Source organism: Heptranchias perlo, chromosome 9 (assembly GCF_035084215.1).
Source record: "Heptranchias perlo isolate sHepPer1 chromosome 9, sHepPer1.hap1, whole genome shotgun sequence".
NCBI lineage: Eukaryota > Metazoa > Chordata > Chondrichthyes > Hexanchiformes > Hexanchidae > Heptranchias > Heptranchias perlo.
This window is the reverse complement of record NC_090333.1, coordinates 64,737,493-64,765,073: the sequence shown is the minus strand read 5'-3', so window position 1 is coordinate 64,765,073 and position 27,581 is coordinate 64,737,493. Positions and strand designations below refer to the sequence as shown.

At 42.9% G+C, this 27,581-nt stretch overlaps 1 protein-coding gene across 1 annotated transcript in view; it reads left to right on the top strand.

Moving 5' to 3' along the window:
* cdc73 (cell division cycle 73, Paf1/RNA polymerase II complex component, homolog (S. cerevisiae)) overlaps positions 1 to 27,581 on the top strand; it is a 323,327-nt gene that overhangs the window by 293,459 nt on the left and 2,287 nt on the right. The window contains exons 14-16 of the mRNA XM_067990642.1: positions 10,093 to 10,254; positions 19,544 to 19,644; positions 24,813 to 24,954. Coding sequence (XP_067846743.1) covers positions 10,093 to 10,254; positions 19,544 to 19,644; positions 24,813 to 24,954 — 405 coding nt within the window. The remainder of the gene's footprint in view (positions 1 to 10,092; positions 10,255 to 19,543; positions 19,645 to 24,812; positions 24,955 to 27,581) is intronic.

Sequence of the window (27,581 nt, the reverse complement as noted above, 5' to 3'; positions counted from 1 at the left end):
GTAAAGATAATGCATTTAATATAAGATTATAGTTTCTTGTGATAAAGTTTGGTTGAAGGCATAAATTTGTAAATTGAGTTGTGATGTATTGTAGGCTGGGGTATCTTCGTTCAGATCCCAGCCTCTGTTTATAACAGCACTTCCAGATGGTGAGTTGCTGACAGGTAATGGGACATAGCACCAAGTTGCAGCAGGGTGCGAGACCAGAGGGAGGGGCTACCTGCTACTATTACACCACATTACCAGTTCAATCAAGGACAGCGTTTGATTATGCATGCAGAAATAGTACAGATAATTTAGTCTTTCTAGTTAAGCAAAGTAGCCGGGTGCAGGAGGCTGATTAAAGGAAGGTGTAATGGTTTGCTAAAACGTAAGTGATATACTGTAACACAATGCCCCAAATGGGCACAGGTGTAACAACCAGTGGACTCCTCATCTCATTCTTTTCCTGGTGAAAATTTCATTGCAGCCCTTTTATTTATTTGAATATATTAGTTGGTATAACATTGGGATGCAGTCAGAGACCACGGTAATCAGGACAGATGTCTCATAGATGTGACACTGGTGAATGCTGATAGCACAAAAGCCTTATTGCCTGCCAAACATGAAATCTGTCATTGTCTTTGCATAGTGCTGTAGAGATTACAGTACATTCAATGATGCATCACTTAACCGTCTTATCTAATTGTTTGAAGAACTCAGTTGAGTAAATCGCATATATGCACTGCTTTGGAATGCAGGTTGGCACTTCTGTGTAATTTAAAATTGCGACTGAATTCACTCTTGAATCTAAAATTGATCTTGTCGATATCTGGTACAATTGCACTATTTAATTATTTTTAAATTTAAGGGAGTGATATATAATCAACAACAGCAGCAACAACTTGCATTAATATAGTGCCTTTAATGTAGTAAAATGTCCCAAGGTGCTTCACAGGATTGTTGTTAACAAAATTTGATTAAAAATAGTTAAACTTTTAGGATGTGATGTCCAGACCACAACCACGCATCAGTGTTGATTTGCTTTAGTTTCCTTTCTTTCCCTCAAAGAAAGCTGTTGGTCTGATTTCTCCTCAATCTTTTCACCATTTCAGAATCAGGACTCCAAGCAATCATCATGTTATAGGAACAAGATCAATAGATATACGTATGTGCATGCCTTCAAATCGCACTTTAAATGTACCTTGCTTCTGAGAAATGCCAAGGATAGGCATTGCAGCATCCTTCAGTTAAAAGGGTCTTAGTCTGCATTTATGGTATATAGCTCCTTCAGTGTTTAGTCTTAATGGACTACGATCCCTGTTTGGTTCTGTGAGCTGCCTCTCTACATAGAGGATGACCACACTTGGAAAATCTTGTAAACTAAGATGAAATGTTCTCTAAGCCATCACAACCCAAATACAAAAGCAAAATACTGCGGATGCTGGAAATCTGAAATAAAAACATAAAATGCTGGACACAATCAGCAGGTCAGGCAGCATCTGTGGAGGGAGAAATAGAGTTAACGTTTCAGGATGATGACTTTTCATCAGAACTGGAAGGTGTCAGAGATTAACAGTTTATAAACAAGCCAGGGAAAAAGTGGGGGGTTGGGGGAGGAAAGTATAAAAGGGAGCCCAAATACAACCTGGCTCAATAGTAGGCCAGTGAGTAATATGAGGATACAAATGCAGAAAATTTAAAAATATCATTTTTAATTCCACGCAGCCGAGCATCGATCTGGAAATAGCGTAGGTAAGGAAGTGATCGTGAAAAGTGTAGAATTATTTGAGAAGTCTAATAGTCATAATAGGCTATCTGCTGCTGGCCAGCAAATTTCAATTTGGATCTGATATTTTACGCAGTAAATGCTGGACACCCGTTTTGTACACTTGATTGCTGGGCTTGAGAGCAGGCAAGGATGCAGTAGGGACTGGAAATCATCTGGAAGCAATGTTGTGTTGATGGTTACAGTGGCTTGATGGGCTGTCTCCTTTACAATCTTCCTTTCCTTCCTTGGAGTCTTGGCTATTGTTTTTTTTGTACCCTCTTTGCCATGTGATGGGGCCAATTGCTCCATGTCTTGATTGTCCATCCTGTGTGAAATGAATTTACTTATTTTTCTGTTGGTCTTTGTAATAACTTCTTGAACATAATGAAGAAAAATGGACATATTGCCACATTCTCACAATAACATATGATTTTATTTTAATATATTAGGATTTACCAGTTGCAAATTTGAGTGGCAGCAAAAAAGATGAGTACTGTTAGGTACCCATTTACTTGTAACAATTGTACAGCATGCCTTCAATTAGTCAAAATTGTCTGTTTCCCAATTCCTGTATCATAATCATATATATATTGGAGCTGTGAATAGGTTGGATCTCTGCAATGTGAAGGAATTTGTATATTCTGTAAAACCAACATACTCTATTTTCAGTACTGATTTGTGTCAATTGAGAACTTCTAATTGTATTATGTTGCTGCAGTTGTAATCAGTGTTACACTGTATGTTGTGCTGCAATGAGGTCAGACTTAAAATATGTGCTTTTTTTTTATTCGTTTATGGGATGTGGGCGTCGATGGCGAGGCCAGCATTTATTGCCCATCCCTAATTGCCCTTGAGAAGGTGGTGGTGAGCCGCCGCCTTGAACCGCTGCAGTCCGATGGTGAAGGTTCTCCCACAGTGCTGTTGGGAAGGGAGATCCAGGATTTTGACCCAGCGACGATGAAGGAACGGCTATATATTTCCAAGTCGGGATGATGTGTGACTTGGAGGCACAGTGTACTGGTGGTGAAGGGAGTGAATGTTTAGGGTGGTGGATAGGGTGCCAATCAAGCAGGCTGCTTTGTCCTGGATGGCGTTGAGCTTCTTGAGGGTTGTTGGAGCTGCACTCACCCAGGCAAGTGGAGAGTATTCCATCACACTCCTGACATGTACCTTGTAGATGGTGGAAAGGCTTTGGGGAGTCAGAAGGTGATTCACTCGCCGCAGAATACCCAGCCTCTGACCTGCTCTTGTAGCCACAGTATTTATATGGCTGGTCCAGTTAAGTTTCTGGTCAATGGTGACCCCCAGGATTCGGTGATGGTAATGCCGTTGAATGTCAAGGGGAGGTGGTTAGACTCTCTTGTTGGAGATGGTCATTGCCTGGCACTTGTCTGGCACAAATGTTACTTGCCACTTATCAGCCCAAGCCTGGATGTTGTCCAGGTCTTGCTGCATGCGGGCATGGACTGCTTCATTATCTAAGGGGTTGCGAATGGAACTGAACACTGTGCAATTGTCAGCGAACATCCCCATTTCTGACCTTATGATGGAGGGAAGGTCATTGATGAAGCAGCTGAAGATGGTTGGGCCTAGGACACTGCCCTGAGGAACTCCTGCAGCAATGTCCTGGGGCTGAGATGATTGGCCTCCAACAACCACTACCATCTTCCTTTGTGCTAGGTATGACTCCAGCCGCTGGAGAGTTTTCCCCCTGATTCCCATTGACTTCAATTTTACTCGGGCTCCTTGGTGCCACACTTGGTCAAATGCTGCCTTGATGTCAAGGGCAGTCACTCTCACCTCACCTCTGGAATTCAGCTCTTTTGTCCATGTTTGGACCAAGGCTGTAATGAGGTCTGGAGCCGAGTGGTCCTGGCAGAACCCAAACTGAGCATCAGTGAGCAGGTTATTGGTGAGTAAGTGCCTCTTGATAGCACTGTCGACAACACCTTCCATCACTTTGCTGATGATTGAGAGTAGACTGATGGGGCGGTAATTGGCCGGATTGGATTTGTCCTGCTTTTTGTGGACAGGATGTACCTGGGCAATTTTCCATATTGTCGGGTAGTGTTGTAGCTGTACTGGAACAGCTTGGCTAGAGGCGCGGCTCGTTCTGGAGCACAAGTCTTCAGCACTACAGCCGGGATGTGGAGTGAATCGAATTGGCTGAAGATTGGCTTCTGTGATGGTGGGGATATTGGGAGGAGGCCGAGGTGGATCATCCACTTGGCTCTTCTGGCTGAAGATGGTTGCAAACGCTTCAGCCTTGTCTTTTGCACTCACGTGCTGGACTCCGCCATCATTGAGGATGGGGATGTTTGCAGAGCCTCCTCCTCCCGTTAGTTGTTTAATTGTCCACCACCATTCACGACTGGATATAGCAGGACTGCAGAGCTTTGATCTGATCCGTTGGTTGTGGAATTGCTTGGCTCTGTCTATAGCATGTTGCTTCCGCTGTTTAGCATGCATGTAGTCCTGAGTTATAGCTTCACCAGGTTGGCACCTCATTTTTAGGTACGCCTAGTGCTGCTCCTGGCATGCTCTTCTACACTCCTCATTGAACCAGGGTTGATCCCCTGGCTTGTTGGTAATGGTAGAGTGAGGAACATGCCGGGCCATGAGGTTACAGATTGTGCTGGAATACAATTTTGCTGCTGCTGCTGATGGCCCACAGTGCCTCATGGATGCCCAGTTTTGAGCTGCCAGATCTGTTCTGAATCTATCCCATTTAGCACGGTGATGGTGCTACACCACACGTTGGATGGTGGTCGCAGCTGCTGTACCTAGCTCACATTTAACATGAAAAATACATGAACAGTTCGTCAAGAATTTTTACTGGTGGATGTGCAGTCCCAAATCAATCTCCTGTGCATTATGGAGACAAGTGAGTTTAAAACGCTGTCTTTATGTACCATTTGGAACCTGGGTTCAGCTTTCGTCTGGAGTAATGGAATGAAGCTTCAGAGGGACTCGAGGCCTGGATTTTCCACTCTGTCAAAATCCCAAACAGAAGTATGGTAGAGTGTGATTCGTGTCTGCCCAACAAGCAGTGACTAACCCGGTCGTAATTTCCACTGTCAGCCTAATTGTAATCTTCATGATGAGCTCCTAGCATTAGGAACACCTCTGGTTGGGAGCTAACTATTTGGAAACTAGCACCTTCCTGCACAATTTTAAAAGCCTGCAGTAACTTCAAGGAAACACTGCACCCAAAATTGATTTTGGCAACAGATGTAAAATTTTTCAACTGTCTCTTGGGTCTGCAGGAGGGCAGAGAGCTCCAAGGTTCACTGAAGCTGTACAAATTCTTCTGGGTGAAATTAGGCAGAGGAGGATGGCACGGCTTATTTCAGAGCAACACAGGCCCCCAAAGAGAGCAGCACAGTGGCAATGGCAGAATGTGGCCAGGACAGTTGGTGCCAATACAACCCCTCCCACCACTGCCACGCCCCTCCTCTTGCACAAAGTAAAGGACCCCCATCCTGCTTCCCCCTCACTTCCCCCCCGTACAGAGTAAAGGGTCCCCCTTCCCCAGCAGAGTAAAGGATCCCCACCTTGCTTCCCCCTCCTCCCCTCGCACAGAGTAAAGGGTCCCCCTCCTCCCCTCGCACAGAGCAAAGGGTCCCCCTCCTCCCCTCGCACAGAGCAAAGGGTCCCCCTCCTCCCCTCGCACAGAGCAAAGGGTCCCCCTCCTCCCCTCGCACAGAGCAAAGGGTCCCCCTCCTCCCCTCGCACAGAGCAAAGGGTCCCCCTCCTCCCCTCGCACAGAGCAAAGGGTCCCCCTCCTCCCCTCGCACAGAGCAAAGGGTCCCCCTCCTCCCCTCGCACAGAGCAAAGGGTCCCCCTCCTCCCCTCGCACAGAGCAAAGGGTCCCCCTCCTCCCCTCGCACAGAGCAAAGGGTCCCCCTCCTCCCCTCGCACAGAGCAAAGGGTCCCCCTCCTCCCCTCGCACAGAGCAAAGGGTCCCCCTCCTCCCCTCGCACAGAGCAAAGGGTCCCCCTCCTCCCCTCGCACAGAGCAAAGGGTCCCCCTCCTCCCCTCGCACAGAGCAAAGGGTCCCCCTCCTCCCCTCGCACAGAGCAAAGGGTCCCCCTCCTCCCCTCGCACAGAGCAAAGGGTCCCCCTCCTCCCCTCGCACAGAGCAAAGGGTCCCCCTCCTCCCCTCGCACAGAGCAAAGGGTCCCCCTCCTCCCCTCGCACAGAGCAAAGGGTCCCCCTCCTCCCCTCGCACAGAGCAAAGGGTCCCCCTCCTCCCCTCGCACAGAGCAAAGGGTCCCCCTCCTCCCCTCGCACAGAGCAAAGGGTCCCCCTCCTCCCCTCGCACAGAGCAAAGGGTCCCCCTCCTCCCCTCGCACAGAGCAAAGGGTCCCCCTCCTCCCCTCGCACAGAGCAAAGGGTCCCCCTCCTCCCCTCGCACAGAGCAAAGGGTCCCCCTCCTCCCCTCGCACAGAGCAAAGGGTCCCCCTCCTCCCCTCGCACAGAGCAAAGGGTCCCCCTCCTCCCCTCGCACAGAGCAAAGGGTCCCCCTCCTCCCCTCGCACAGAGCAAAGGGTCCCCCTCCTCCCCTCGCACAGAGCAAAGGGTCCCCCTCCTCCCCTCGCACAGAGCAAAGGGTCCCCCTCCTCCCCTCGCACAGAGCAAAGGGTCCCCCTCCTCCCCTCGCACAGAGCAAAGGGTCCCCCTCCTCCCCTCGCACAGAGCAAAGGGTCCCCCTCCTCCCCTCGCACAGAGCAAAGGGTCCCCCTCCTCCCCTCGCACAGAGCAAAGGGTCCCCCTCCTCCCCTCGCACAGAGCAAAGGGTCCCCCTCCTCCCCTCGCACAGAGCAAAGGGTCCCCCTCCTCCCCTCGCACAGAGCAAAGGGTCCCCCTCCTCCCCTCGCACAGAGCAAAGGGTCCCCCTCCTCCCCTCGCACAGAGCAAAGGGTCCCCCTCCTCCCCTCGCACAGAGCAAAGGGTCCCCCTCCTCCCCTCGCACAGAGCAAAGGGTCCCCCTCCTCCCCTCGCACAGAGCAAAGGGTCCCCCTCCTCCCCTCGCACAGAGCAAAGGGTCCCCCTCCTCCCCTCGCACAGAGCAAAGGGTCCCCCTCCTCCCCTCGCACAGAGCAAAGGGTCCCCCTCCTCCCCTCGCACAGAGCAAAGGGTCCCCCTCCTCCCCTCGCACAGAGCAAAGGGTCCCCCTCCTCCCCTCGCACAGAGCAAAGGGTCCCCCTCCTCCCCTCGCACAGAGCAAAGGGTCCCCCTCCTCCCCTCGCACAGAGCAAAGGGTCCCCCTCCTCCCCTCGCACAGAGCAAAGGGTCCCCCTCCTCCCCTCGCACAGAGCAAAGGGTCCCCCTCCTCCCCTCGCACAGAGCAAAGGGTCCCCCTCCTCCCCTCGCACAGAGCAAAGGGTCCCCCTCCTCCCCTCGCACAGAGCAAAGGGTCCCCCTCCTCCCCTCGCACAGAGCAAAGGGTCCCCCTCCTCCCCTCGCACAGAGCAAAGGGTCCCCCTCCTCCCCTCCCACCACCATCCACCAGATTAGCCCAAAACTCCAGGCCTGTATGTCGTCTTGAGCCTGTGCACCTGCCTACTGAAAAATATAATGAACATTCGAATGCCTTTAATGCTTCATAAGTAGAATGAGGTTAGTCAGTGTTTATCTAGTACCTAGTGAGCACAAATTCCATAACCCTAAATTTTCCATAATTAAATGCCAGCTGTCTGTCTCACTTGAGAAGGCTGTGACAAATGAGACTGCCACAGTGATTCAGGGGATGGTGGTGTTCAGATTTTTGTTCTCGGCATGGTGGAAGGGATAATGAACATTTCTGCACATTACTTCTTCTGTACTTTAGGTATGTGGACTTTTATCTATGCATCAAAAACCCATTTAATTGCTTACTTACATCAATCTATAAATTGCTATTGCTCCATACCTTCAGTGCTCTGCCTAGTAATGCAGATGCTTTGAGCTCTTGTGTTTGATATTAAGCCTTCACAGGATCAGTAACGCAAACACCCTTAGTTATCTTTTGAAGAAATTACCATCTCATTACCAAATCCTTGAGCACCAAATATGATTCGCTCCTTTTCAGAAAGCAAAAATGCTTTCTGGCATATACATTAGTGGTGCACACTAATGATCATGATGTCACCCTTTCAGTAAATGCTGAATTGGATACTTTTATCTGGATTTTACTGGCATGTCTGATGCTTGGTACACCAATAAGGAAACATTCTGGCTCCTGAAGTTGAACAAATTCTGTACCCATATGACAAGCAGTATCAAGTATTGTAATAGAATTTAGCTTTGTGAATTATTGATTGCTGCTGGTTAGTGAGAGAACTATATTTTGGTATCAGTGGGTAATACTACTTTGTATTTGAAGTTCAATTTTTCTCCCTGAAGCTCCCAACAGTGGTCTCAGTATTTTTAGGAGTGTACATTACATCGTGCTATGCAGGGTTCAATAATCATGTTGTTTGCATGTGCAAAGACATGAAGGTCTGTCTGACTGTAAGCTTTCCTTAAAAAGCTGCATTTGCCTAGTAACATTTTCACTTTCAAAGGAACAGGAGTTGACTATTCAGCCTCTCGAGCTTGTTCCGAGCCTTTCTCCTATACATCACATTATACATTCAAAGCATTAATGAGAGAGAAGGGAAATGCCCTTTTAAGAAGTGTTGCTTTAGCCATAACATTCTTTTGCCCACCTCCCCACCATTGTGATCTGTAACTTGGATAATTCTATAGTTCCTTTCCTCTGTCATTAATTCCTTGCCAGGTTGAACAAAATTTTCACATCTTAAATTTATGTGGAAAGTCCTAATACTGGAGTGCACTTTCAAAGCACCCTGTGCACAATTTACAGTGTTCTTAAAAAATTTGACATTGGGATGTTGTCATTGAAAACTGAACTATCAAAAATCAGTTACATGTGGTTGATCTGCTTACAAAGAACAGACGTCAACTATCACTGGGTAGGCAATGGATTCTACCACTTGGATAAATGTTATGTTCTGAGGAAAGAAAATGAAGAGGTCTGCAGAGGCTTAACTGAGCAGATGGATAGCATATTGTGCTTACTGCTGAGAAATCAAATCCACATTGGTACTAAAGAACAAAGCCGATATAAAATAAAATACAATGCATCAGTAAAAATGTTTGTCTGTGCTTATTGACCAAATGTTGAAAGCATCGTCACACTAGATGGCAAGTTACAAGGGCAAATAGAATGATGGAGTTTGTTAATAGATCCATAAGGTATACTGGGGAACATGTTCACTATTAGATATTGGTTACATCACACGTACAGACAAGGCCAAGAATGGTTCCCAGTTTTAAATTAAGGAGTAATGGAAACACATTGAAAGCTGCATCTATTCTATCTTCATTGGAAAAGCAAGATTAGAAAGGGAGAGGGAGGGACTTGATCCAAGTTTAGCCAAGGGCGTTTCAATAAAATGATTCTTGATAGAATCCAGTTACATGACCATAAGCTAAACAATCTTGAGAAGCAACCTCTTCACACTTTATGGAATACACTTTCACATGGTGCAGTACATGCTAACTTAGCTGAAGCATTCAGGAGCGAACTGCACAGATGCTTAATTCAGTAGTGTGTTTGGGGCATGCAAAATAGTTGAAATGGGTGCAGAAAGACAATGGACTGAATGGCCATTCCTTTCCTCCAGCTCTTCTGTCCATATGATTTTAAAATTTTGTTTGTTTTTAATTTTTAAAAAATTTCATAATCTACTTTCTATACTTTCCTCTTGAATAAAGGCATATAAAATTGAATAGGTAAAGTGTGGCTTAAAGAAAAACAAAACTTACATCTATGTAGTGCTTTTCACAACCTCAGGACATCCCAAAGCACTCCATTGCCAACAAATTACTTTTGAAGTGACTGTTAGTCACTGTTACTTTGTGGGTAAATACAGCAGCCAGTTTGCACATAGCAAGGACCTGCAAACAGCAAATGAGATAAAAGACCAGTTAATCTGTTTTGCTGGTTTTGTTTGAGTGCTAAATGTTGGCCAGGAGACGGAGAAGTTCCCTCCTCCTCTTCAAATAGTGTTATGGGATCTTACATCCACTTCAACAGACAGACACGGCCTCGGTCTAATGTCTCGTCCAACAACACCTCCGACAATGCAGCACTCCGTCTATACTGCAGTAAAATGAGAGTCTAGTCCTGGAGTGGGGCTTGAACTCACGACCTTCTGACTCGGACGAGAGTGCTACTGTGCCGAGCTGACTTTAATAGAGAGTGGTTTATTTCTTTGCCTTCCAGTTTGTTGAAAAATGTAGTGAGATTTTATGAAAAATTGTTTTGATAATCTGTCATGCTTCTTAATCAGGTTTTTCCCATCCGATGAGAAGAAAAAGCAAGGGTGCCAGCGGGAAAATGAAATCCTGATCCAACGGAGAAAGGACCAGGTACAACCAGGAGGAACCGCCATCAGTGTAACAGTGCCTTACCGAGTGATAGACCAACCTCTTAAACTTCTGCCGCAAGACTGGTATGTTTATTTTTAGATACTGGACTGAGTAATACTGCCTCATTCGGCTTAAAACCTATCTTTCGGTTAACTGTTTCAGTACCACTGTCAATGGTTGTATTTCATTCGTACAGATCAAAGTCACTGTTCTTAGTGATGGCTAAATATCTAGGATTGAAAGAAGAACTTGTTTTCAAGAAGTTAAAGCTGCAGTGCTCACAAATTGTTTTGCGCAGGTTACCTGTCACCTTGGTTTTGTAAAAGCAGAAACTTTTATACATTACCATCCAATGTCCTGAGAAATGTTAATGTGGTTGTCTTGAAAATAATCAAGGAATTGTTTAATAAATAGGGGAAAAAAATACAGGTACTTCAGTGGTTCCATCTCTTGAGAGGAGAGGGTCTCTTAAGGATGAGATTCTCTATTCTCCTAAGGTATTGTCTCTGCACAACGTGCGTCATCCATAGGCTGGCAGGAAACCTACCTCCCAAAATTTTAGTACTCCTAAGAGATATGCATGGACAGCCAGTGTGTCTCCTCTCCTTTAGGAGCTTCACTCTGCATCTCTCCACAGCAGCATAACTGAGATCTAAAACCTGATTGTGTGTAAAGTCAAGTAGTAAACTCTCCGTTTACCATTGTGTCCAATAGCTAGTTACTGTATCTGTCAACAATCGCTCAAAAAGAATTGGCTGAGGGGTGACCTAATAGATGTCTTCAAAATTATGAAGTTGTTGATGATGTTATAAATAGTAAAAGGGTAGTCAAAGGAAGAGTGGGGCCGATTAGGGACCAAGAAGTAGATCATCTTATGGAGTCAGAGGGTATGGCTGAGGTATTAAATGAGTACTTTGCATTTGTCCTCACTAAAGAAGAGGATGCTGCCAATGTCACAGTAAAGGAAGAGGTAGTAGAGAAATTGGATAGGATAAAAAAAGAGCAAGAGGAGGTACACTTAAAAGGTTGGCAGTGCTCAAAGTAGAAAAGTAGAACTTGATAGTGTTCTTTGATGAAGTAACAGAGGGATTTTCAAAAGGCGTTTGATAAAGTACCACATAATAGACCACTTAGCAAAATTGAAGCCCATGGAATTAAAGGGGCAGTGGTAATGTGGATCCGAAAATGGCTACGGGACAGAAAGCAGAGTGTAGTGGTGAACGGTTGTTTTTCAGACAGGAGGGAAGTACACAGTGGTGTCCCTCAGAGGTCAGTGTTGGGACCACTGCTCTTTTTGATATATATTAATAACTTGGACTTGGGTATACAGGGCGTAATTTCAAAGTTTGCAGATGACCCAAAACTAGGAAATGTAGTAAACAGTGAGGAGGATAGTAACAGACTTCAGGAGGACATAGACTGGTGAAATGGGCAGGCACACAGCAGATGCAATTTAATGCAGAGAAATGTGAAGTGATTCATTTTGGTAGGAAGAATGAAGAGAAGCAATATAAACTAAATGGTACAATTTTAAAGGGGGTGCAGGAACAGAGAGACCTGGGGTTGTAAGTACACAAGTCTTTGAAAGTGGCAGAACAAGTTGAGAAGGCTGTTAAAAAGGCATACAGGATTACCTTGGCTCTATAGCTAGAGGCATAGAGTACAAAAGCAAGGAAGTTACACTAAACCTTTATAAAACACTGGTTAGGCCCTAGCTGGAGTATTGTGTTCAATTCTCGGCACCATACTTTAGGAAGGATGTGAAGGCCTTACAGAGGGTGCAGAGGAGATTTACTATAGTACCAGGGATGAGGAACTTCAGTTACGTGGGGAGACTGGAGAATCTGGGGTTGTTCTCTTTTTAGAGCAGAAAAGGTTAAGAGGAGATTTGATAGAGGTGTTCAAAATCATGAAGGGATTTAATAGAGTATATAAGGAGAAACTGTTTCCAGTGGCAGAAGGGTTGGTAATCAGAGGACACAGATTTAAGGTAATTGGGAAAAGAGCCAGTGGCAACATGAGGAAACATTTTTAACACAGCGAGTTGTCATGGTCTATAATGCACTGCCTGAAAGGGTGGTGGAAACAGATTTAATAATAGTTTTCTTAGAGGAATTGGATAAATACTTGAAGAAAAATTTGCAGGGCTATGGGGAAAGAGCAGAGGAGTGGGATTGATTGGATAGCTCCTTCAAAGAGCCAGCACAAGCACAATGGGCCGAATGACGACCTCCTGTGCTGGTATCGTTCTATGATCACTTGTGGGGGGTGGGGGGGGGGGGGAGACCAAAACCAGGGGCCATAAATATAAGATAATCACCAATAAATCCAATAGGGAATTCAGGAGAAACTTCTTTACCCAAAGAGTGGTAAGAATATGGACACACTACCACAAGGAGTAGTTGAGGCGAATAACATAGATGCATTTAAGAGGAAGCTAGACAAGCACATGAGGGAGAAAGAAATAGAAGGATATGCTGATAGGGTTAGATGAAGGGTGGGAGGAGGCTCGTGTGGAACATAAACTCTAGAATAGAGCAGTTGGGTCGATGACCTGTTTCTGTGCTTTAAATTCTATGTGGTGTAACATCAAGCAGTGGGCTCACTTCAAGCTGACTAAGATGCAGTATTGTACTTTTAAACTCTAATTGGCAACTGAGTCTGAACAGTACTGTTAATGCTTTGGCTCTGCTCAACATGTTAGGAAATACAATGTTGGAAATACCAACACTTAAATTAGAACGCCACCAGTTTATCCAGCTGCCCTTAACACCTAGCTGCTTTAGCTGGCTAGATTCTGAACTCAAGAAAGAGCGCTAAGTGTTGACTAGCAGCTATTACAGTTAACAGCTGAGCAGTGCATGGTGACTCAAATTGAGCACAGTAAACTGCCTTTAAACAATTTAAGATGCCCAATTTGTCCTAAACAAAACAATGTTTATACAATATTTTATTGTATATTGTGTTTTAAAATCCTAGCTTTCCATGTCATGTGAAACCAGCTTATTCTCACTCTTAAGAACAAGCACATCGACATTAAAAGCACAAAGTAAGTGAAGAGAGATTCAAAGCAAATGATGATGGTAGGGGAGGTTAGTGGCAGTAACATATGGAGGGAGAAAGTCAGTTATGTGGTTGGAAGAGGATGACGACCGATCAACAACAAATTTTGTTTTGTTAAGAACATAAGAAATAGGAGCAGGAGTAGGCCATACGGCCTCTCGAGTATTCAATAAGATCGTGGCTGATCTTCTACCTCAATTCCACATTCCCGTCCTAGCCCCATATCCCTTGATTCCCTTAGTGTCCAAAAATCTATCAATCTCAGTCTTGAATATACTCAACAACTGAGCATCCACAGCCCTCTGGGGTAGAGAATTCCAAAGAATCACAACCCTCTGAGTGAAGAAATTTTTACTCATCTCTGTCCTAAATGGCTGACCTCTTGAGATTATGACCCCTAGTTCTAGACTCTCCAGGCAGGGGAAACAGCCTATCAGCATCTACCCTGTCAAGCCCTCTAAGAATTCTTTGCGTTTCAATGAGATCACCTCTCATTCTTCTAAACTCCAGAGAATATAGGCCCATTCTACTCACTCTCTCCTCATAGGACAACCTGCTCATCCCAGGAATCAATCTAGTGAACTTTTGTTGCACCCCCTCTAAGGCAAGTATATCCTTCCTTAGGTAAGGAGACCAAAACTGTACAGTTTTCCAGGTCTGATCTCACCAGAGCCCTATATAATTGCAGCAAGACCTCCTTACTCTTGTACTCCAACCCCCTTGCAATAAAGGCTAACATAGCATTTGCCTTCCTAATTGTTTGCTGTACCTGCTTGTTAACTTTCTGTGATTCGTGTACAAGGACACCCAAATCCCTCTGAACACCCAACATTTAATAGTTTCTCATCATTTTAAATAAATTCTGTTTTTCTATTCTTCCTACCAAAGTGGATAATTTCACATTTCCCCACATTATACTCCATCTACCACTTTCTCGCCCACTCACTTAATCTGTCTATATCTCTTTGCAGTCTCCTTGCGTCCTCCTCACAGCTTACTTTCTCATCTAGCTTTGCATCGTCAGCAAACTTGGTTACATTACACTCGATCCCCTCATCTAAGTCGTTGCTTTATATTGTAAACAGCTGAGGCCCAAGCACTGATCCTTGTGCCACCCCACTTGTCATAACCTGCCTACCCGAAAATGACCCGTTTATTCCTATTCTGTTTTCTGTCCATTAACCAATCCTCAATCCATGCTAATATATTACCCCCAGTCCCATGAGCTCTAATCTTGTGTAACAACCTCTTGTGTGGCACTTTATTGAATGCCTTTTGAAAATCCAAATATACTACATCTATTGATGAAGGAAATTCTCGTTTGAGACTCCCAGCGGCAATAGCGATCCCTCTTTATACATTAAAACACAACTGAAAATCAATTCACCATGGGGAATATTTCTGTTCTTTATTATTGGTGAACTTTAAACACATAAACATGTTTACTGTATCGCTATAAATAGCGAATGGTGAAAACCCCAAACCATCCACATTGGGTGGGGGGGAAGGTGGAAGGGATTGTTCAGCACCATTTTAAAAATGGTCACTAAAAATCAATTCCTTCTCCCAAAGATCCACAACCTCCATTCTTCAGTGGCTCCTTCTCTAAGCAATTTTCTTATCATTAGGAAACAGTCTCTGCACATTTGTAGACATGAATTTTTGTTAAATCATCATAGTTTACCACGTAAACTTCATCAGGTATACAAGTTGAGTATGCACCAATTCACACCCTGCTCAGCAGTCTGTGCAGGGCACTAATTGGTAATCCCTTTAATATAGCCAAGATGGTGCTTAATGCCACTTGCCTTAGAAACCCTCTTATACAAAGAGAATTTTTATTTAAATTCTTTTAATTTTATACTTTTTTCTAAATGCATTTCTTAATTAAAATTAGTATGATTGAAATAATTTTTAAAATTTAGGTTACACATTTTATGAAAAAAAGGCTGTAGATTAAATCAAGCTAACACTTCTGAGATGGTCTCCAGAGAAAGCTCATGACCATGCTGTGAAACTTTATTTTAACAAAATCCTTTTCCCAGCCTGTACAATATATTGCTCCTGAATTGAAATGCTCATGTTCATCATCAGAGGACTGACTCCGGTTGTCTCCTAGCCCTCTCACTGATAGAAATATACAGTGACACGCATTGGCCGCTATTGCAGATAGTGCTGCTGTGAGAAGCATGACTGGGGGTAGGGGCAAGAGAGTGTTTCCAAGAATGCAAGCAACATTAGCAGGGCAAGTAAAAGGCCAGGGAATATTGGACCATAACTGTGACAGTGTAGTTGCTGACTGAGGAACTGGATAGGCTGGGAGAGGGTACAGAAATTTGGCATTTTGTTATGCTTTTCTGCCTTATTACAGCGATAACCATATTTAACAAATATGTGTGAGTGAGTTAGAGTTGCTGCAGCGCACCTTAACCCTGCTGGTCTTCCCTCTCAAACAATAGGAGAGACAGGAGCACAATATAATAGCCAACTGATCACAGTTGTCTCAGACAGCTTGGAGACATTACAGTTCTCTTTTCTTCATAAATAATTATTATCAATTGTTTTATAAGTAGTTACTTATTATTCACAGTTCATTTACACAGGCTAAAACATTGCATTAATTGCCGTTGTTGGAAACTTGGGGGCGTGAATCAGGCTGCAAACGTAAATTTTATTTTGTTTTAAACCTTTCATGCATGACTGTTTCAGTGTGGGGTTTTTGATGTAACTTAACAGTGAATAATTATGAAATGCTTAACAGGCAGGATTTAATATTTAGCAAAACAACACTAATTGCAATATGTTCATATTTTTTTGTGAGGCCAAGTTTTAATTTTTGACCATAAACAGGAAAATGTTGAAAGCTACACAGGAACATTCTTAGATTTGGAGCCCTCCAATTGCAGGAACTCCTAAAATAGGCTCTGAGAGTTCAGTGCTTTAATTTACAACTGAAAATTAAACAGTCATGCCCACTTACTTACTTTGTGTATATTTAGATTTTTGAGCACGTCCTCAACTTAAGTTGAGCTCTCTGGTGGGTTGAGAGTGTACATGAAATACACAGAAGGTATAACATGGAAACAGGCCGTTTGGTCCAACCAGTCTGTGTTGACGTTTCACCTCCATGCAAGAAAATAGTTCTAATCATCACCCTCCCAGATCCTAATTTAACTATAAATCCAATTTTATTGACTTGGGATTGGTGGGGGGGAGGGGGTGTGCCTCGTGCTTTAACACCTATCCTTCAAAATTCTGCCCTTTTGTGTGAGGCAGTACAATACACTTCAGGATACTTGGCCCATTTGACTTGGATTTTGATGAACAATTTATTATTTAAAACTCAATTATCGTGGCACCTACTAAATAAACAGAAGGTCAAAGACATGGTTAATTCCTCACCATCCGCTGTTCCCTGAAAGTGACCCATGGTCTCTGCCCAGAGCTCTCATTTTCAGAGCTACATTTACAAAAAGTCTCGAGCTCAGAAAACTAATTATTATGGATTGCCAGCAAAAGGCCAGCTGCGATCAGTGTAACTGATCACAAGCCTAAAGTGAGTGCTACTTTCTGACTGCTTGCTTTGGAATTTTCAATCTGCTCAGGAGGTGAAGGAGCTTAGCTATCACAATATAGAAAGAACATGGTTTACCATATTCCAAGAAGAAAGAACTCGCATTGATACAGCGCTCTTCACGTCCGTCTTAACAAATTGGTAAACATGTGAAGTAGGAAAAATTGCTGTGGATTTGTGAGAGCGCCTCTTTGGTAAACTAACATGCCTTTAAAGAACTGTCTGGTGTGGCACCAAACCATATGTATGAGGACGGTCAAAGGGTTGATCCAAGCTGAATTAGCTGAACTTGTAATGAACCAATATAGTTGGTCTGTGTCCCCAAGCCAAGGCGGGGAAAAATGAGCCAGAGTTCCCATTCCTGCTGAACACTCCATGGCCCCTGCTGGAAAGTGCATGGTGGATTTTGGTCAAGGACAGATTTGGCTGTGGGTGCCCCAGCAGTTGATTAACCTGCTGACACTCACTGTCTAGCTTACAAGTGAAGAGTGGCCATTTGAGCAAAGTACTAAAGGGGGCCAGTACCTGAAGAGCCATACCCTGGAATTGGTCACCATTTTCAGGAAAAATGGAAAGAGAAAACAGCACATTTTGCCATAACATATTAGCAGGCACCCCTAGTTTAATGAGATTTTGATATTGTTCTTATAGGCTGATATCTGCAAATGAACACTGTTTACAGATTGTAGTAACCAATCGGAAATTACAAATTCTCTCTAATCATGCAGCAAGGCAGGAACCAGATCTGTGCAAATGCTGCACATATTTATTAATACATTAAAAGTATTGCATATAATATGCACATCATAATTAGTCACCCCTAATCAAATTATTTGTCATGCCTGATTGTCATGTTTCTACTTTACTTTTGTATTTGCCTTTCAAGCTGGGAAGCCAGCTTTTTTAACTCTGGGGGTGGGTGGCTTTCCTGCTATAGTGTCGCCACCTGCTGGAGCCCCAAGCCCTCTTCAGACTGCACTCCAGGAGATCTGGCCCCTGTGCTAACAAATGTTGAGAACCCACTGAGAGTGGAACCCGGCTTTAAGCTGTTGGAGCACTTTTTAAAAACTTTTGGGTTGAGTGACGGGGAGTGGTAAAAGATTAGGATGTGAAGGAAAAAGAAAGTTAGGGATCTGGCTTTTGTTTGTGATCGGGCAGTTTTTCCCTATAAGACTTTCCCAACTTATGAGAAACTTTGTTTTATTTGCTGTATAGCATGGGAATGTCCAGTAATTGTTAAATCTTTTAGAGGAGGATGAGGAAGGATTCTCCTTCATCACTCATCCCAACCTCACCCACCGAACCACCACTGCTCCCCTCGCTCCCTCCTAGTGTCTCTTCTATCCATTTGACCCAAATGCCTAAGCCTTACTTCCTCCCTACTCCCTTCCAACACCTCACACCATCCCTGCCCCACCAAGCCTTCTCGCTCTCATTTATTTATCCAAATACATACAATTTTCCACCATACCTTTTCTCTCACCGTTCTGCATCATCCTAACTCTTTCCAGCTCACTCCTAATCCTATCAATCTCTTTCAAGTGCAACACTCACCCACCAAACTCTCTGAAATCCACAACTTAAATGTCTCCTCCATTCCCTAACCTACATCCCATCACTCAACTCAAGCCCTCACTTTACTACTCACATGCCACCAGCAACTTTACTGCTACAAACCTCCCCATAGCTCCTTTCTTTCCTCCTCCTTCCTCCACTAACAATTTATACCTCCCCAGCACTGAATCTAAGATAATCAACCATCCAGCACCTTCTGCCGCTCTCACACTCAACTTCACAATCATAATGTAATCCAACATGATCCCATCTGCTGTGAGAACAAATCTTTCACTTAAAACATCATGCCTTAACATTCTGCCTCATGTGCCCACTGCTGGGCCTGTACCACCATGTACACATATAAATTTTATTGAATGCACATATTATATAAAAATATTTACTCTTATGTAAATTGTGTACACATTCAATTTATTATTTCATATTTCACAATGTATTTTAACTCCATTCCCTTTATTCATAAAACTACAATTTATAAAACCTTCCAAAATACAATTTATTTTTTCTATTGATTGAATTAATTTAATTTGAATTTCTATATATTTTTTTCTCCATCATTTACTCTCTTTTTAATGTTCAGTTCTTTGTCCTGATCAGCAATTCCTTTTATTTCCAAAAAATCTAAAATATACCAGCACCATAATATTCTACATTATGCATATAATCTTCCTCATTTTGTCAAATAGCAGATTATGAGAAAATATGTACGCATGGAATTTAAGCCTAAAAATACCACTAATACACCCATAATAATCTTAACTATTATTCAATCACCGTAAATCAGTACTCCTGATTATATTGTATATTGCATGAAAAAACCAGCATATCCTCTGACCCACTTTGAGCAACGCTACAAGAGATCTGGTGGTAAAATAAAATTGATATCAAATAACTAAATGCGTGAACAGTGGTTGATTTTTTTTTGTTTAATGTTGGATTTTGAAGGTGCGAGAACACAGGTCTAACAGGTGGTTTGAAAACCAAACCACCACAATGGAAAAAGCAGAGATGAAAGCCCAAAAAAATTAGAAGAAAAATTGTCCCTGTTGAAATTGCACTTTTAAAATATTGGTCTTCTCTGTCCATTTGAGAATCATTTAAAAAAAATATTTGTAACAGAGAAATTCCATCAAGTCTCTTGTGTTTCATTTCTCTTTCAGGGATCGTGTTGTGGCAGTTTTTGTACAAGGAGCTGCTTGGCAGTTCAAGGGATGGCCATGGTTATTACCTGATGGATCACCTGTGGATATCTTCGCAAAAAGTAATATTCCTACTTTAAGTTTAAGCAGTGAATCTGCAATAACATCATTTTTTTCTCGAGTCTTTAATAGTGCTTGCTTCATAAAACTTCAGTATTTATTTGTAATTTATATTTAAGACTCTCCATTGAGCTAAGAGCTAATATTTTAAAATAGTAACTGCAATTGAGTGCCAATCATCAGTAAACCCAACAAAACAACCCAGACATAGCTGGTGAAACCAGACCAGGCCTAATCAAATGCAAAACACTTCAGATGCTGGAAATCTGAAATAAACACAGAAAATGCTGGAAATACTCCAAGTCAAGCAGCATCTATGGAGAAAGAAACAGAGTTAACATTTCAGGTCGATGACCTTTCATCAGAACTGGAAGAAGTTAAAGATTTAACAATTTTTAAGCAACTACAGAGCCGGGGGAAGGGGAGGGGAGGAAAGAATAAAAGGGAAGGTCTGTATTAGGGTGAAGGCAGGAGTGATTAAATGACAAAAAGGATGATGGTAAGGAGGGTGGTAATGGGACAAGTAAAAACAAAAGATGGGTCCAGAGGAGCTGTAAATGGCAACAGCAGAACCATTACCAGCACCTGCTGTCCAGTGGGAAGGGAGGAGGTCAAAGAGCAAGTGTTGCATCTCCTGTGTTTGCACCCCTTCCCACGTCCAGGGCCCCAAACACTCCTTCCAGGTGAGACAGCGATTTACTTATACTTCTTTCAATTTAGATTACTGTATACATTGAGGAGACCAAATGCAGATTGGGTGATCGCTTTGTTGAATACCTTCGGTCAGTCTGCAAGTGTGACCCTGACCTTCCGGTCACTTACCATTTTAATTCTCTGTCCTGCTCCCTCTCTGTCCTTGGCCTCCTACATTGTTCCATTGAAGCTCAACGGAAGCTCGAGGAACAGCACCTCATCTTACGATTAGGTACTTTTCAATCTTCTGGACTCAACGTCGATTTCAGTGACTTCTGATCATAACCACTGCTCCCATTTTTTAATTGTAAACAATTTTACAACACCAAGTTATAGTCCAATGATTTTATTTGAAATTTACAAGCTTTCGGAGGCTTCTTCCTTCCTCAGGTAAATGTCAGGAACTCCTCGAAGCCTACGCATTTATAAATCACAGAACAATACGTGGTGATTACAGACATTCTTTGCAACTGCCCGTTGCCAAGGCAATCACCATGTTCAGACAGAGAGGTGTCACCTACAGAACCCCCGAATATACATTCAACAACAAAAAAAAACAAACAGGAAAAAAAACAGAGAGAGAGGCAGAAACATCCGGAAGGCAGAGAAAGCTAGCAAATGACCCGTTATATTAAAAACAGATAGCTTTTGTTCGCTGGTGGGCTTACGTGTAGCGTGACATGAACACAAGATTTAAAAAAACCCATTTTTTAAGACAGCAGGTGCTGATAATAGTTCTGCTGTTGCCATTTATAGCTCATCTACACCCATCTTTTGTTTCTTTACTTGTCCAATTACCACCTTCCTTGCTTTGCACCATCGTCCCTTTTTGTCATTTAATCACTCCAGCCCTCCACCCTATCACAGACCTTCCCTTTTGTTCTTCCTTCCCTCTCCCACCCCCCCCCCCCCTCACTCCCTGTTCCTCTGGCTCTGTACTTGCTTAAAAACTGCTAAATCTTTAGCATCTTCCAGTTCTGATGAAAGGTATTCGACCTGAAACATTTACTCTGTTTCTTTCTCCACAGATGCTGCCTGACTTGCTGAGTATTTCTAGCATTTTCTGTTTTTATTTCAGATCAGGCCCACTTTACACAACTTCCTATTTATAGTGCCCATTTATATCACACAATACTGCTTAACATTTTATTTAAAATGCATATTTTAGTTCAGAACTTCACTACATAGGAACAGGAGTAGGTCATTCAGCCCCTCGAGCCTGTTCCGTCATTCAATTAAATCATGGCTGATCTGTATCTCAACTCCCATTTACCTGCCTTGGTTCCACATCCCTTAATACCCTTACGTAACTAAAATCTATCAATCTCCGTTTTTAAATTTTCAGAGGAAATAGTTTCTCTCTATCTATGTTATCAACTCCTTTAATCATCTTAAACACCACTAATGTGGGAAGTTGTAAGCCTGCATTTTATTTTGTCTTTTATCTTTGTTATCTTTCTGCCCATTTCAGGATAAAAAGTGTAGAAGTGTAACACTGTTGTTTACATTTTATTTTCTTCCCTACATTGGCCATCTTTCCTTCCCCACTTTCTGCTTTCACTCACCGCCTACCAGCACTCTATCTTCTGGCTTGTAAGAAAACTGTTCCCAGACCCCTACTCTTGAGCTGGGTACTAGGCATTACGAAAGCATTGGTTGGTGCACGTTCGAAGCTTTCCCTCATTGTGAGGAAACAGCTTGCTTTCTCATTCTACCTCCAAGGTGACTTATCAACTTGTTAACACACTTGTTTCCTACCACTCTGTAGCATAGTATGTTAATGCAAGGATGTCCAACCTGTGCCCCTAGAACCACAGGCGGCCCTCAAGTTCTGGCAATCTGGTCCTTGGGGCCCCAAGCAACTACGGCCTATTTGCGCTTAGAATGGTATAGCACAGAAGGAGGCCATTTGGCCCATCGTGCCCGTTCTGGCTCTTTGCTGTTATTTGATGTTGTGTCCCTTTTGAATTTTTTGGGCATGAAAGTCTAGAAAGAGCTGATTTTAGTCCAGTTGCCTGTTGTTGATGAACCTTAATCACAGCACCAAGATCTAATATTATCTATAACTTCAGATATATTCAAATTAAAGGGAACATTAATTTAAACTTTGTGTGCTTCTCAAGGCACCTATGCAACTCGCAAAGACAAGAGATAGGACACCCCTGTTTAATGGGCGAAAGCAAGGGTTCTATATATTTTTAAAAATGTTTTAAAATTTAATAAAGGATTTTTGATATTATTTAAAAAACCTGTGACATACAAAATGAAATATCTGAAGTTCAATAAAGTGATTACAAAAAGAAAATGCCACAAAGTATTCTATTGTGTTCATCTCTCCTTGAAGGGAAAGTGAATGCACATGATGTGTAAAAACTTTACAGCTGCATTTCATCATTAATGTGCAAGGATGCAGTTATTTCTTCTGAACATATAAATGTACGTATTGTGATTGTTGATGTGGCCTTTCTAGGTCAATTTTAGCTCAATGCAGTGCACAAAATTATTGAAATGTGTCCCAAAGCAGTTAATCTAATCTATTTAGGTTACATTGCCAAAATGCATATGTATAATAATTACGAAAAGAACACTATTATGTGAGACGCACTGCACTTAGTTTTACAGTCCCCAGTCCAAATAACTTGACCTCCTTCAAATTTAAACACATGAAAATTAATTGTAGAAAGCCTGGTTGACGGGGGTGCTGCTGCAAGGTTAGGTTTAGACTCTACTTGATCTTTGTATAAATTTATGGTTTCTTCCAAGAATGTCTTTAACTTTACTAGGTTTTGTGTTCAGATCACTAGGTAAAATGTAACAACGTTCAGACTATAAAAGGTTAAGAGCTAGCTGGACACTTATTTCTATTGTTGAATTTACATCTTATGAAACCAAGGTGTTTATTTTTCAAGCATATCCGCCTGAGCCGATATGCATTTCTGTTGTACTGTTGAGGTAACTATGATTTGGTAATGTTTTTCGATTGTGCAGCTCTAACTTAAATGCATCTCACTGACGTGTTTAATTACATGGAATGTATGTCAGCCAGCAGCAAAATATCATAAATATCTTCAGGAGTGAACCTGACCGAATAATTCATAAATTATTTAAGTCCTAATTGAGTTATGATCTGCGCTAAGTGTAGAGATATTTATCATATTTCGCTGCTGGCCAATTATATATTTATAAGGGGTCACAAATTAAATATTTTAAACAAACTTAAACTTTTAATGCTGATACAAAGGACATCTCCACAAACTCCAGGCCACATGTGGTATTATATGTTTAAAAGAAACAGGAGAAGGCCATTGAACACCTCTAACCTGTTCCGCCGTTCAGCTAGATCATGGCTGTTCTGTACCTCAACTCCATTTACCCGTCTTTGCTCCATATCCCTTAATGCCCTTTACGTAACAAAACTCTATATCTCAGTTTTGAATTTTTCAATTGATTTAGCCTCAACAGCTTAATCTGATGCGAACTGTGAAACCAGGAATCTGCACAAGTTATTTTCTATCCAGGTTCCTGGATTGAGGTTCCTGGATTCATGCCTGCTGAGGCAGCTGGATTTCAGATCAGATGTGATTACAAGCGGCTGCCAGAAAGATAATGTCTTCATTTATTGGTGATTAACCTGGGGGAATTATTTTTTTAAAATCGTGAGTTCATCTGTATAGAGTAACCTGCCTGGAGGCTGAACAGATAAAGTACTTGACTTCCAACCATATGGTCATGTGGTGCATATAAGGGCCTGCCCCCCTCGCCCGGCCTCACCCCAGTTTTGCCAGTTCTAAATCAGGCCGTAGATTTACTAGAATGGTACCAGGGATGTGGGAGTTCAGTTATGTGGATGGACTGGATTGTTCTCCTTAGAACAGAGAAGGTTAAGGGGTGATTTGATAGAGGTGTTCAAAGTCATGAAGGGTTTTGATAGAGTAAATAAGGAGAAACTCTTTCCAGTGGTAGAAGGGTCAGTAACCAGAGGACACAGATTTAAGGTGATTGGCAAAAGACCCTGAGGCGACATGAGGAAACATTTTTTTATGCAGCAAGTTCTAATGATCTGGAATGCACTGCCTGAAAGGTTGGTAGAAGCAGATTCAATAGTAACTTTCAAAAGGGAATCAGATAAATACTTGAGGGGAAAAAATTTGCAGGGGAATGGGACTAATTGGATAGCTCTTTCGAAAAGCAGGCACGGTGGCCCAAATGGCCTCCTCCTGTGCTGTACATACAATGAATGCTAGCTAGATGGTGCAGAAAGGACATATTCATTTTGGGTACTTGCGTAGATTTGGTTTTTTTTTTTAAGTTGATATAAGATGACGGTACTCTTGTGCAGTACCTAAGGATTTACATACAGTCCTTGCGTAGTTGGGATGCAGGTGTCCGGAAATGAGGCAGTTCAAGACTGTCGACTGATTTAGTTATACTGTATTGTTACACGTGGATTAATGGCTCCTGCACCACTCTTTCCCAGTCAAGGCATTCCACCTCAAGTATGATGAAATGCGTCTGGATCCAAATGTTCAGAAATGGGATGTGACTGTGCTTGAACTGAGCCACCACAAGCGCCATCTTGACAGAGCTGTTTTGCTACGTTTCTGGGAGACTTTGGACAGGTGAGTAGCAGATAAATTATAAATGCAGTATTGGCCATAAATTTGAAGGAATAATTTGCATTGAGACCCAAAAGAAATGTATATTTATTATATACTCAGATTGAATTTATATAACACACTTGTCATGTCTTTCAGAAATGCATTAAAGCACTTCTTATACAATAAGTTATTTTGTCATAACAGTAACTGTTATTGTGTAGGCAAATATGGCAACCATTTTGGGGGTCAACAAAATCCCTGAAGCAGCAATGTCTGTTTTGAAAGTGTTGATGGACAGTAGCATGTTGGCCAGGGCACCAGGAAAATTTCCTGCTCTCTTTCAAATAGTACTGTGAAATCTCAAGGCCTGGATTTTTCTCTGAATTGCTGCCTTAAATCAATTGCTGCAAAAAAAAACTGCACCTGAATTCTCCTCCCGAAAAACCACCAGTTCCCCTTTAAGGCACGCCACAAGCCCATTCCACCAGATTTAAATGGGGAGGGGGAATATCCCCTCCACCTCAATCCCCTCCACCTCAATCCCCTCCATTTCCTCTGTCTTTACTTGAAACAATAACATTCACTAGGAATTGCCAACAAAATTTATTCTCCCTTTCTACAACTATTCCTTAATACTGTGACTACCCTCTCTGCCAGCTTACTTGCTCTAGTTCCTAATCTACCAGTACAATAAAGCGCTTCCTGAGTGGCATGAGGTTGAGCTGATGACTGATATGGTTCCCCTGGAGACTTCGATAGCTGAGGGGACTCTCTTATCAGGGTAGTTGTTGTCCTAGATGTTATAAACTGGATAGCCCGATGGTGAAGGATAGAATACTAGAGCCGATCTTCAGTTGCTTCCAAGCCTTTATTCACAGAAATCCACATTACCCACTCCACCCCCTCGATAAGCTCTCATATAAATGGATACAAGAGAGTCCCCAATTGATGCGCACCACCTGAATACAATTAACACTAATAGACGATATAAATCATATGGATACAATTAACACCAGAGCGACCAGCTTCCGGCAGACTGGTGCTTTCAGTAGCCAGGGGTGCGAAGCCCATGTCTGAAGCTCTCTTATGTGATGGTATAGGAGGGGGCCTTAAGAAGTGGGCTCACTGTCACTGTCCGGAGCAACAATGACTTCTGCACCCACTCCTAACAGTCCACTGGTGCTCAGAGGTGCTACTGGTTGATGTCGGCACAGACCAAATGGTCCCAATGAGGTCTTTGCAGCCCAGTCAAACTGTTGAAAACATTGGTAGCTACCAGTCTGGAAGCCACCAAAGTCCTTAGAAGCTCTCCCTAATGTCTTGATGCTGCAGCAGTTTCCCAGGCTATCATTGCTCCCAAATCATTGTTCTTTGGAAGACTTGGGCCCCTAAGATCTGGGTCCCTAGGTTGCTCAGCGTGGGTGGTTGCTTCTCTTTTGCTCGCTAACTTTCTCACTCACCCTCATTCTCTAGTGCTCAGTGACCCACTTCCACTGACGCGTCAACTGCTGACATCGGAGCTGTTGCTTCTTCTGCCATCTTGCTGAGAAGCGAGGTTGCTTTTTAGCTGGTGCTGCAGTAGAAAAGTATTTCCATCCCTCGCAGCTGTGCTAAGCCAATGAAAGGTGGTTTTCAGGTTTCCAAACTGCCCTGGGTTGCTAATAAGGGTTCTGGGAGGAAATTGCAACAGGTCAGCGGCAGTTTCACTTTGGCAGACTGCCCCACTGCAAATCTGCCAACAGTGGGAAAATCCAGGCCGAAATGTCCACCTGAAGCACTAGATGAGGCAGATGGGGCCTCAGTTTAATGCCTTATCTGAAGGATGGTAACGCTAACAAGGCAGTATATCCTCAGTACTGTACTGGCTTATTAGCCTAGTGCTCGAGACCTGTAGTGCGTTTTGAACCTGCAACCTTCTGATTTATTTGCATTTTTTAAAAATCATGTTGGTTAATGGGCCTTGAAAACATAGATGAGTCTCAACAACAATTTATCTGGCGTGTAATATTTAAAATAAGGTGTGCAGTGACAATTCATTGGTTACAAATTCTTCCACTCTGACAAAATAACAGCCTAGAGTAGGAGGCTCTCAGGTTGGATGACTTCTCAGTAGCCACACATGAAATTCTTCAGTACTAAATATATTGTTGACGCAGTGCTATCATCAATTCCTTCATTGTGCAGTGCTTTGCCTGCAAACTTGCTGCTATATTGCAAGACACTTTGCCAAATGATAATGCCCCCTTAACTATATTTAATCTTTGTAAACAATTTTACAACACCAAGTTATAGTCCAGCAATTTTATTTTAAATTCACAAGCTTTCGGAGGCTACCTCCTTCCTCAGGTGAACGATGTCCACAATTGTCAACCCCAGTCCATCACCGGCATCTCCACATCATATTTAATCTTAGTCGACCCAGATTCTTCCAGAAGAAAATTTGACAAAGAATTGTAAAGAATCATCTTTTTGGCAATCTGTCAAGTTAATTCATTTCCTAAGTGCAGTAACCCCTGGCACATGATTTATGATTCCCTAATACATGGAGAAACCATGTAAAATCCTCTCTACAGAATGTCTCTGGCTACAGCATGCTTTTTATATGGCTTCCAAAGAATGTGTTTTCTTAGTTGAGGGAGAGTGGGCAA